At 34.4% G+C, this 13,399-nt stretch overlaps 1 protein-coding gene across 3 annotated transcripts in view; it reads right to left on the bottom strand.

Annotated features, from left to right (window-relative positions):
* LRBA (LPS responsive beige-like anchor protein) overlaps nucleotides 1–13,399 on the bottom strand; it is a 397,026-nt gene that overhangs the window by 109,495 nt on the left and 274,132 nt on the right. For all 3 annotated transcript variants that reach the window (XM_083836333.1, XM_083836331.1, XM_083836332.1), the window contains 2 exons: nucleotides 1,543–1,683; nucleotides 219–338 (listed from right to left, as the gene is read on the bottom strand). In XM_083836333.1, the coding sequence (XP_083692459.1) occupies nucleotides 219–338; nucleotides 1,543–1,683 (261 nt within the window). The remainder of the gene's footprint in view (nucleotides 1–218; nucleotides 339–1,542; nucleotides 1,684–13,399) is intronic.

The raw sequence follows: 13,399 nt of genomic DNA, 5'->3' as shown, positions 1-13,399 counted from the left end.
TCTTCAGTCACTGGCTTTTTGTAGACTTTTGTTTCTCTACTCAAGATAAAATCTCTCTGGAAACAACTATGTGTCATTTCTCTTTCATCTTTTCCAAAATAATAGGATCGCTCCCAATCTTCTCCCTTCTATTTTGTAATAAGTTGTGGTCCTACAATCATAGCTACAATAAATGGAGATGCAGTATAAACTGTAACAGATTACAGGAAAGTTTTTACCTTGATATCAGAAGTGTCACGCTGACTGTTGCGCCATGCTCTTGAAATAGATGAAAAGGTTCTATCTGCATGATCAAACTTCCCACCTTGCAGATTTAGGAACAGTGTTGTAAAGGGTTCCTAAAATATTTTTTTAAATAGTTAAAAATAGCAATGTACTTCTGTAGAAATTTCAGGACATTTATTATTCTTTTTTGGTTAGGTTATTAATGACGCTATTCTTCCGGCAGACACATGATTAATTGCAAAAGGTTCATTCTATTATCCAAGAATGAGAAATAGAAAATGATGTTTATTTGTTCAATAAATATATTTAATTCCCAATTCCTACTCCTCACACATATAAAGTAAAGTAAAGATAAAATAAAGCAAATACAAATGAAATAAATATTTACAGGCTAGAGCTACAATCAACTGTGACACAAATTGCTTTCAAAAACATGAAAAAGCTCAATATTTTTACCTTAGATTTTTTTAAAAGGAGCATGTAACATATACATTTTATTTTGCTCAAGGTTATCTATTAATACAAAAGATAATATTCAATATCAATAGCTTTATAATTGCTATTGTTTAATACGTAATTTATTATTTAGAAAAGAAAAATGTTTGAGAGATTTAAAAGCCCCTCTAAGTTAAAGAACACTTAAGCACATATTAGTGGATAATTGCTTGAAATTAGCTAAGTGCTATAAATTACTTCAAGGATTTATGTATGCTTGTACCATTTGAACAAGCTTTAATTAATGATGTACTGCTAATGCTTTCCCAAAGAAATTACTTTCTAGGAGATAAATCGCCTTTCAATTTCATGGAAAAATGCATTGTTTAACCAATATATTATCAATATACAGCATCTCAAAAGTTATGTCCATGTAAAATGCAAAAGAATTTTTAAAAAATTATTTACATCAGAAAACAACTCATTTAATCTCAGTTAGAGGTAAAAATCAAATACATTCATTACGAAACAAAAAAGTACAATATATCCAACCTTAATGATTCTACAATTCTATGGCCCAGTCAGAAAATATGTAAGGAAGGAAAGTTGACCGTGTTTAAAGTAGTTTAAGAATGTATACTAAACATTATTTTTTAAGCAGGAAAAACTTTGCTGATTTGAAAAGTCTGTACCATAAAATTAAAACCTTCTGGTCAACTTTGGAATACATTTGTCCCTGAAAAACAAAATCAGGTACTGATTACAATTATTCAAAAATTTCAGTATTCTCCTATGCCATTGGGTTTTAGTTTAACTCGTTCCTAGCTATTTTTTTGCTTTTATTATCACTTAATGGAAAAAAAAATTAAAAGATGTACTTACAATTCTTAATAACCACGTGAGTGCAAAACTTGCAGTTGAATAATGTGTGCCATAGTGAAACTTTGGAACCTGATCATCTTCCCATGATTCGTATCTCTCAGCAAAGAATGCTGCTCTCTTTGGGTTCAAAGCTCCAATAGGCTACAAGGTTTATAAAAATAAACACATAAGTAAATAAAGATAACAGCACATCATATTCCTCATACTCTTTTTTGTAACCAGGATTATCAGCATGCATGGAAAATACTGGGTGTGGTGTTTTGCAAATGCAGATGCTGGATTCTGTTAGCTGTATAATCTGTGTATTTCAAACCAGGATCCCAAGCACACACATGCTGCTGGTTGGGGAAAAAAAAAAAAAAAAAGTCTCTTTTACATCCATAAAGGCATAATTTCTATTTACTACTGATTCAACTCAATCACTAAAACCCATTTTACAGTGGAATGACTTGGACAGAGTTGTTAACTTGTGTGCTTGTTTGTGTGTGTGTTGTGGGGGGGGGAGGCAAACACACACACTATTAAGCAAATGTTAAGCACAACAACCAGAAACATCTTTGGATATTTTAGGAGGAAAAAGTAAAGAGTGTTAGGGTAGAAGAATAATAACAGTGCACACCGAACTTTGATATTACTGTTGATTGTATGCTTTCTATTTACTACCTCAAGACAAGTTCTATTTAATGAATAAAACCCAACACTTCACAGTAGGCAAATAAAGTAGCTGAACATCTACATAAAAACAGGAATATAAAAGAAACAAATAACATATGTATGATCTAAAAAGTATATCACACTTTCATTAACATAAGTAAGTACTGAACAAAGACTAACAAATACATAAATGAACACGGAATTATTAAATGCAAATCTTAAATGCAAGAAATATAATGTTTTGGTATCCATAGTCATGCATTTCCTCAGCAGATTTTGACATAAAGAATTTGGAAGAATGAGTATACTTCACACTCATCACTGGGAAACCCAACAGTGAATTTAGCTGTTCCACATGTATAAGGCTGTGAGAGTTCTACAATATCTTCACATATATGTGCAAAACATATACACAATACCATTTTGTATACATAGAGAGCACACTCTTTGTATATCATTAATGTATATTAGGCCCATCTGAACAGAAAATAAAAGCACTCACGTATAACTTAAGAATAAATATGCAAAATTATTTTCTTATTTCTGTCTTGCAAGAATAAATATACTTCAGAATACAAGGTAAGGAGAAACTTTAAAAGAAAAGTATATGAAGAAAAGTAGCAATCAATAACCTGGTTATTAATTCAAGCACAGTTCAAGTGAAAAACTATGTCTGCTATTGGGATTATTATTATTCAAATATCTGCTTCTTTGCAGCTTACATGAAATTTGGCATACAAGCTTCAAAGTAGTTTCTCTTCTAGGATAGATTAGATCTATGAATGACCTAAGATCTTATCTTACATTTTTTACTTAGACCGGCTTTCACATTGCAGTAGGATGAAGAAAACATCTTACGTTAATTACTATTTTTGCAGTTCACTAATTTGAAATATAGCCCTCTAAAAGAAGTGGTTCCTGTATAAAAGGATTTTTATCTGATTTAGCAAATTTATTCCAGGGAAGAATGAAACTGACTCCAAGAAGTCTTTTTGTTGCAAGAACCATTTTGGAATCTCCATCTGTACTGATTTTCCCTAAAGACTCAGCTATGCTTGAGGGAAAAAAAGAAGAAAGAAGGTCATTGGTAGACAAATTATATGAATTAAAAATAGAAACAGTGTTGTGCTCTATGGTTCTGTAACATTTTATGCATTCTCTTTATCTGCCCCTATTTTTATTACTCTCCAAATGAGTATAGCCCAAATCAATAGTTATAGAATTACACTCCTTGAATATAAAGCTAAACCCAATTAGAATTGATTTCATTCTCTTTTCAAAAAAAAAAAAAAGTATCATGCAGAGATCCATATAGCCAGAATCCACAGTATTGATTTTAGCTGTTATTGTTACAGTTGGTTTCTGAAGCCTGCAACAGGACAACTATCAAGACATGTCACATTTATTTGCAAGCAAATAAAAAAAGTCCCCAAATGAAAGAAAGCTTAGGGAGAAAAAAAGAACCATGGAGCTGTGCACTGACAATGATACACTATCAGCTTACTCAGAGAAGTTACAGTGGGAATACACACATTGAATTATACATTACACGAATGCACTGATTTATTGTGGTAATAACATCCACCTCATTAAAAGATTCTGCTTTGCTGCAGTTGGAGGGCTACATATTGTTTACTGCTATAAATTAATGGCAGCACACAGAAGACTGTAGGACCCTTCTAACAATAGATCTGTAATGACAGTGCTGTATATCACAGCTTCCCCAGCAGCTTCATAATAAAATGGAGACAATGTATTGGGCTAATACATTCTACCAGGCAGGCCCATATTTTTCTGACAACTGCTTTTAAGGATGAGGTGATTGTAGTGTGTTATGCTGCACTGTAAACAGTTAACTATGCTTCAGCTACAGAATAAAACACATATGAGGAATATTCAAATACCCTGGGACTTTTCATTTAGAAAAAGATTTGATTGAAATTTTGTAATTATTTCTTATTTCCAAATTAACAGGGAATCCTGATTACATACTGGATTCCCTCCCCTGGGGGCAACGGGAAGGGAGAAGAGTAAATCCAAACTAAGCTATGCTAGATGTAACTGTGAGACCAGAAATTTGCTCAACATGGTTTCCCTTCGCCTCAGACCACTAAGGAAAGACAAGCTAAAAGCCTTCATGTCCAGAAATTCCAGATTGTATTTTCTTTGCAGCACCCCTTTTCGGAGATCAAAAATAGGCATTTGTTCACCAATTAAAAAGACTTATTTAGACGGGGAAAATAAAATAGAGAAAAATTCCAATAAGCAAAAACAATGGATGACATTACAGAAGTCAAGACGCAAAAATGAAGTCACTTATGGCTGCTATCAAACTGTATTGAAAAAAAAAAAGACTAATGCGTATCGTTCTCAAGTCAGAGTTCATTTGAGAAATGGCTCAATCTGGAGGAAAAACTGGGGTATGAGAGTTTTTGTTTTCTCTTTTCCAAAGGCGTGATTGCCTTGGTTTTGATCTGAAGTGGCTGTTACAGCAACTAGTGTTACAAACATGACAATTATAAGCCATATATAAAACATACTCATTTGCTATTAATTTTTAAGTGTTCTCAAATCTAGCAGCGGCTTAAAATAAGTAACCTCACATTTTAACCAGGTGCTAAATATAGTAAGCCTCAGACTTTGGACCAAGCTTTTTTACTCTCTTTGAGACAGAACAAAGAAGAATGATTTGTTGAAAAACAACTGAGAAAACACATTGACTCTTACCATTTACTGATGTTAAATATGTCCAGAAACTATGGTGTATGGTTATATTTGTTGGTTCTTAATCTTATTTGGTGCCAACCTTACCGGAACAGTAGCACATCTTGCCTCTGTTTTCAGAAGAGGCCTTGTTGCAGCATCAAACCACCCTAACAGAGGTGCTTCTCTAAATAGGGCAGAATCTCTCCTGGACTCTCACATATGTTCAATTATACATACACTTCTAAAAGAGGAAAATGTTCATTTTGGAAAATTGCTAATGGCCAAATACAAGGAGATCAAAGGCTTATAAGAAAAGAATTACGATATCTTTATTTATAGTTATATATTTCAGAAGACAAAGAGCTTTTATTTCCTATTTAATAAGTTTTCATTTTTAAATAGTGTTACTCCAAATAAACAGACATACCCGGTTCATACATGCTGCCTTTTGTTACTAAGGCTTCTCTTATTAGAAAAAGCATTGACATTTTTACTGTCTCCTATCCATATAATACTAGGCAGAGTTTTTGACTTACTAATACTCAAAATTCATGAAAGACTAGAGTGAAAAATATGGCAATAAATTGCATTTAATTACTTCAAACAATAAGTAGTCAAGGTACGTTAGTTTCATCTTCATTGCTACTTCTGTTGGTGAAGACAGCAATCTTAACAATTACTACCAGAAATCAGGAAGTCTGTGCAAGTGCCTGTGACTTCTGAAAAGTAGTCAGATCCAGAAACTAAGTCTACATTGGCCAAGCAGGAAGATTTAAAAATTAATGAAAATATCATTTTTTAAAATTTATATTTAAAATGAAAACAAAAAATCACTTCTTAGCCAATTATTTTTCATATTTTACCTCTTTTTCATTAATTACTCATATGTTAAAATAGCTTTTTATCTTATGGCACAAAACTATGAACTGGTATCTCTTTCTCAGATACATTTTAGAAGTTAATTCATTAGAATTTATTTCCACAGTAAGACCTGAAAAATATTCTAGCCTTCCTCACAATAGTCACAAGTTATGAAAGCGCTGTCACAGTACCAAACTTAGTGTTGCACACTCTCTGTCTTCCCAATTTTTGTTATTTGTACTTTCAAACATGCTCAATGATTTCTGTCCATTTTCTTCTATGACATCTTATTACATATTCTACTTAACACTCCCCCCTCTACTCCTCCTTTTTTTGTTCCTTTTATTTCTAACTTTCTATTAGTTCTTCTACTGAGAAGTTAGGATCAGTGGCTCTTCTTTCGCTGGTTATCTCACGACACGCATTTGTATCTCTCATTGCATACATCTCCTATGCGTGTTTTAGTTCTCAATACTGATGAGCTTAGAATCGGCCCAGCAAACTGAGCCAATCTTCCACACAACCCGCTCACACTTCTACTTCAGAGATTTTTTTAATGATTGTTCCAGCTTTATCTTCTCGTGTTAATTTTTTATTTGTATAATAGAATATGACATTAATCAGACAACAGACACATAAATGACAGAAATCATAGTCAAATCATCAGAATTGTATCTATCACTAAACACTAGATGGTTATCCACAAAAGAAGAGAGCTACCTTTGCACTGCAGAAAGTTTTCTGGGCTTGCTGATGCCCAAGATACTAGATACTAAAACTGGCCTTTGAGATTAAGCAGTATGGAAACAGTACTAAGAAAACACGTGATGTCTCCCTGTAAGAATACATATAATGACACCGACTTTGACAAATCAATGAGCTACTAGGCATGGGTCCAGCACCCATGGAAGAAAAAATAAAAAAAAAAAAGAAAGAAAAAGAAAAAAAAAAAGACCATTAAAAAATATAAAAGGGGAGGAAAAGGGGAAACAAATGTTTTTTCTTTATGATTTCTTATACTGTTTTTTCAATCCAGATCAAACCAGGTATTTGGATTCCTGTGAATGCAATTGTCTGTATGGTTAAATTATATTTTGTAGCATCCTTGCCAAGTATGTTGGTTTTTTTTTTTCATTTATTTTATTTTCAAGATGAATATCTGGTTTTCATTAATGATATTTTTCATATATTCATTGGGCTTTAAGCACAGAGGGACTATTAGGTCATCTCATCTAGTCTTGTGTTTGTAAGACAAGCCATTAAATTCCTTTCCATTACATGATTTTGAGCCCAACTGTTTATACTTGATTATAACATTAGCTGTATTTGGCCAACCTGCTTTCCAAAAAGGCATCTGATTCTTGAGTACATGGACAATCTACTATTTTTTCTTGGAAGCTTTTTCTTTTGGCAATTGACATCCTCTTTCTTAACAATATGTGCTTCAGTTTGGCTATGAATTTACTAGTGTGTTTACAAAAGAAATCTTACGCCTCTCACTGACATATCGAAGTCTCTACTTTCCCAATATTTTCTGTATATTAAAGTACTTATGGATTGCAATTAAACTTTTAATAAACAAAGGAAACTGAGCTCTTCAAATCTTTCATTTTAAGGCATTTCTTCCAGCCTTAAGATTTCTTTGTGCCCTGCCCACTTTATCAGCATATTTTAATATACAGATATCTGAAATGTATTCAGTGTTCCAGTGTTAGTCTTCTCATTGTCATAAATATGCCGAGTGCTGTACACTCTATTGCAATCTAACCACCACTGCATTTTTAGCGAACTGCTTGTTTAGTTACTGCTGGTATTACCAGCACACAATTAACTCCCAGAAGTAGCCAGTATCTGTAATATTGTCAGTGGGCCTTCCTGATCATCTGAGTAAAACTTCTTTTTCCCAGAGATATAAAGACAAGATGCAAGGGTTTAATTACACCCCAACTTTATTAACTTACATCAGCTGGGAAATATCTGGAAACAAACTCATTTAATGTAGATCACTAGTCTTCCCTCTGTCATTTCTGTGTTTGAGAAAAGCCACAAAATGCCATGTCCCCCTCTGAAGCTATTCTCACTCATTGCTACCACCCTTGCTCTCAAACGACTGAGTACAGCTTTCTTAAAAATGATATCCTGCAACGCTCTCATCTTTAGGGGATGCCTTACCTTCAGCCCATATCTAATTCAAATTCATTAAAGAACGGTATCCAAAAGAAAACTATGAACACAATCATCTGCTGAACTGTTTGAACTCCCTGCACTGATCTATTAAACAGGTCCTTGAGTTGCTCTGGGAAAGATTTAAAAGCATGAAAAAAAATTAATCTATCAAGGACTCGATGATCTCTTGAGGTCCCTTCCAACCCCTACAATTCTGTGATTCTGTGAAGGAGAAAAACAATCTTTATCAATCCAGCCCCAAATGCACTGGTTTCATGGCAGATGCCCAAATCCTACAACAAAGATCATGTTAAGAGGGGGGAACTATGAATTTGGATATCAAAGCTTTGCTGAAGTAATACGGATGGAACTTGACAGAACTTCTGTATTCTGCCACAGTGAGCACATAGAAAATATATAATCCTTTGCTCCATTTCTAAATTAATGTACTTTCTTATACCTTAGTATAAGAAAATCATATTGTAAATCACATTTTAGTCACTCATTACACTCAGTTTTTGAGAACTTCAACACAAGCAGCTACTTGAATTTCACGTGGTTTCTTAGTGAAGTAAGAAATCCTATGGTTAAACACTTTTTGTATGTGCAATATTGAAATTGTGCAATAGTTACTAATGTTAGTGACTGTACTCTAATGATTTTGACATCAAGAACATGAAATCAGAAAAATTCGTATAACTATGTTGCCTTCTTTTCCAGCCACTAAGGGCAACATAACATCTCTGGTGACCTTGTCGAGGGGCTGACTTCTGGATATCTATTTGTGTTCCATCTAGTTAAGGTTCTCAGCAAGTCATTATGCTCGTACTTATAATTCCAATCCCTTATTCTGAATACAGGTATCTCAAATAATTATGAAACTTGAAAATTTGTAGGAAGAAAGTAATCAAGGAAGATGATAATATAAAGCATGTTCTGAAGAATACTTCCTATTATCATTAATGTAGCCTGAAGTTACATCATTTACTAGTATAGACAAGAGCTGCAAGCAAGCAAGACTTCATATAACAGATTAAAAAGAAAAAAAAAAAAAAGCCAGAATTACCCTAGTTACAAAACAAAGAAAATTATACCTTCCCACATAATTAAGTTGTTAGATTCATTGCCTCAGGGAGCAATGCAGAACAAAAAAAAATAGGTTAAAAACAACAAAGACAATTAGACCACCAGTCCATCAGTGGCCATTAAACATGACTGCGTCAATTATTTTTCCAGTTCATAAAGTCTTTAAACTTCTGGTTGCCAGACCTGGGAAGTTATCTGAAGGGAAAGATGATGCTTTATATGCCCTCTTTTCTCCTTTCAGTAGGCTCCTGCTGCTGGCTATTCATAAAGGCAAGCTATAGAGCAGGATAAGCTTTTGGACTGGCTCTTCTCTTACAACTTCATATGAAGTGACTCAGCATCTACCTAGATATACAAGTTGGGGCACATGATTGCAATAAAAGCCAGTCAAGGGCACTCCAGAACAATAAACTTGAAGTTATTTTGACATGCAAATGAATTCTTCACTCAGATATATCTTTTTATTTACACTACTGAAGAAACACAGACAAATGCCCACCAGCCACCTCATTTAATACTTGTACACACAGCTCAGGGTGCAGACAACTATTTCCCAGCAGCTCCTTTATCTAAGTGACAAGTGTAACCAGCAGACTGTGATCAGCATTTTTATCATATGTAGGGTCCTGGGGCATTTCCTGATACACTGTATATGGGATGAAATGCCATAATACTCTTATCTCAATATTTTCTAAAATAAATTTAATACAATCTATACATACTAAAACCACTGAGCTTTTTAAAGTAAATATGCCTTTTTAAATAGTTGTCTGTCCTTACAAGCTTTCTTTGAAAAGACTCTATCTCAAGAAATATACCAGATCTCATTGTGCTATCAGACTTTTTTTCTAAAATAAATTTTCTATTTTGGGGAAACTGAGAATTCAGAAAAGGGCTTGATTAAAAGCAAGAAAGAGTTGTGTGCAAATTAAATAAGCATTTGTGGGCATATCCATGTACTCTTTAAAATACCAGCACTGAATTATATTGTATTTATGGTTAATTATTAAGATTTTTTTTAAGATCTCACACATACTTTGAGACAAGAATAGTCAGTAGCAAAACCTGATCTAGAGGCGGCTAACAACTACAATGTCTGAGCATGTCTATACGAACACTAGCAATGATGCAAAGCACAGAAGCTTCCCAAAGTCCAAAGTTGAAAAATGGATCATAAGTTAACCTTAAGCATAAAGAATGAAGAAAAACTATGTTTAGCAGTGGCTAAATTCACAACAGGATACACCTCAGGTCACCTAACATCTTGGAAGAATTTTAATTTAAAGGAAATATCTCCACGGCTTCCTTTTTTTTTTTTGTGCCTTCATACTGCTAACAGGAGAATCAAATGCTATGATAATCAGCTGTAGCAGATTTCAAAACAATTCTGTGTATACAAACAATGCACTGGTGAACTGCAAACTAATTAAGCACACACATACTTTTCCATAATGTTTAATCAGTTGTTCAGCACATCCGAATGTGTCATATGCTGCAAATTTGAGACATTACTACACTTTAATACTACTGGGAAGGTTAACTGAAGGGAATGGTTATGCTATGTAGGCTCCCAAAAGGTTAGGCAGAAAGGAAGTTGCATGTCCCTGGGAATCATGATGAGAAACCAAGCTGCTTGCCTAAGGTGAAGAGACATCATAGTTGCATTACTCACAAAACAACCCTGCTGCCAAAAGCAACCATTTGTATATGCTGTCCATAATCTGTCAAGTGCAAGAAATCCCTGCATCACCATTCATTTATTAAAAACAAAAAACAGAGAGACAAACAAAATCATCTTATGGATTTCCAGAAACAGAATTTAGCAAGAAGCCACATACACTTGAATCATGGCAGCAGGCAGCAGATAGTGAAAACACTCTCTCTGCCTTTTCTTCACAGGAGGAAGGAGAGTGGTGGGGAGGGGAGAAGAGCAGAAAGGAAGACGGTCTCACTTTTTGATAGTCTTATTTAAGAATGGCTGTGAGGATTTTCACATTCAAGGCTTTTTGCAAATGCAAATTTAGTGCTAATTAACACCAAAGGAGGACATGTAAGAAACAACACTATAACAAAAGGAAAGGTTAGCTGGAATGAAGAGCAGGACAATCATTTCCAATGTCTCATTACCTTCCACTAGCATTTCCTTTTTCATTATCCTTCTCAGTACATTATAATTTGGTTTAGTCTTGCTATTTGAATGTTTTTATAAACTAAAAGGTGCCTTTAAACCTTAGTGCTATTGTAATCACACAGAAAAACACAGTTTAAACTAGATATAAATTACACTGTAACTTGAAGTCATAAAACAATGTCAGATCAATGAAGGCTTAAACCTTAAAATAATAAACTGAGTATATAAACTTGCAAAATTACTACAAGCTAAAGCATGATAACAGTTGTATAGACAAGACGTTTCCCCAACAGACTGACAAATTGTTTATGGGAGCTTAACAAACCCAGAAACCATATACCAAGATGGCAAAAACATCTAACTTCAACAAAGTGATCATGCTTAACCATAATCTGGAAAAGCAGCAGCAATTTGTTACTGGTCTGGCACATAAAAAACATATGTATGTCTGTACTGGGTGAGACCAAAAACCTTGTGAAAGTGAGCCTTTTATCTGTGATGGGGATCAATCACAAACTGAGAAAAATTAAAAAAATGGGAGAACCATACAGTGACACATTCCCTGACACCCAGTGATCCAGACTTCCAACAACATGATGTTTCTTCACATATTTATGTCTCTGAATGGATTTTTGTTAAAGCTATTTTTTCAGGAACAATTCACATAAACTTTTAGCATCCACAAAAACCTGAAGACAGGAGTTCCAAAACTTAGCAGCACATTGTGTGAAGAGCCCGTTACCTTCTGTTTGTTTTGAACCTGTTGTCTCCTAACTTCATTTGCTTTCTACTAGTTCTTAAAGCAGCATAAAGATATATCAAAGAATTGTCTCCTTCTTTATTTCCCCCATATCACCCATGTTATGACCCAAGATGTGTGTGAAATCACTTTATTTTGATTGCTCGTATATTTTAAAGCCAGACATGTGTCCTATGATTTCTTGTGATCATTTAAAGAGTTATGAACCAACCACAGTTTATTTCCAATTAGAAACCTATGTATGTCTAAGGCATCTGAACACGGGTGGGATGGATTATAACATCAGATACAAACTAAGAATAACATTTTGAATGCTCATTGTTAATTTTGAGTTACTATTTTTCTCTTCTTGGAGTATTTGTGTATTACAAACAACAGTATTCTTTGATGCAGAGGAAGATGATGACTATTATCCTCACTACCAATAAATAAATAAAAAGATTGCTTTTCTTAGTTCTTTTCAAGCAAGCATTTCTAGAAATCACTATATGCAAACAGGGAAGAAAAAGTAAGAATAGTAGTGAGATGCACTCATATCATCCAGTTGCTTGTTCTGTAGAGGAGACTATTTGACACAGAGAACAACCAACTAATGGCAAGGAAAAAAAAGGGGCGGGGGGGGCAGACAGGGACAAAGTTATAAAAAGATGGTTATGCCAATGTAATACAGCACTGGAAATTCCCAAAATATTTAACAAATTCTATCTAGACTAAGAGTACGACAACCATCTCAGACATGTATTTGGGTGAGATTTCAGTTTCAGTAGATCTTTGTAAGAGTTATGGAGGAAGAATTAGCAAAACGTGCATGGAAATTATGTGCTGATTCTGAAGAAGGTCCAGAGACAGATGCTGCACGAGGCTCAAACTAACATATCAGCACAAAAATTCTATCATCGAAAATCCTAACACCATTCAGAGAGAAAGTAAAACAAGTATGCTATTGGTTATCATGCAGAGATTGATACTATAATCCAAACAGCTTGAATTGTTTCACACACAATGAACAGTTTAGTATCTCTAAGGCTCATGAGTAAGCCAGGTTTGTCAATCAGTACCTATTTCACTTAACATATTTTCCTCGAGGTGCATTGCTGCTTTTCGGCTGAATTGCTCTCCTTTGTGTGGAGCAAACCCTGTCCGTGGTGCTGAAGCACCGAGTCATTGCTCCTGCAGGTGCCTGACCATGGTGCTGCAAAACCAACCTTGGCACCCACAGCACAGCCACTGTAGCAGCAGGACCATTTGTAGCTCTGTCTCCTAACTTCGGCACATGTGCCCAAGGACAAGATGCAACAGATTGACTCAGCTGTCAGAAAAGATAATTGACCAATTTTGCCATTCATAAAAATCCCTGGAGGAAGCTGTCTGAGGGTTACTGGTGTTGCAGTCTCACAAAATCAATTGTCGCCCCACTCAGAAGTAGCAAAAATTTATGTTATTAATCATAAATATGTTTAACTTATATTGTTTCTCTCAACTGTTCCTTATTC

Source organism: Anser anser (genome assembly GCF_964211835.1).
Source record: "Anser anser genome assembly, chromosome: 4".
In the NCBI taxonomy this organism is placed as follows: Eukaryota; Metazoa; Chordata; class Aves; order Anseriformes; family Anatidae; genus Anser; species Anser anser.
Note: the sequence above shows the minus strand (reverse complement) of the source record. Positions and strands in the feature narration are given on the sequence as shown.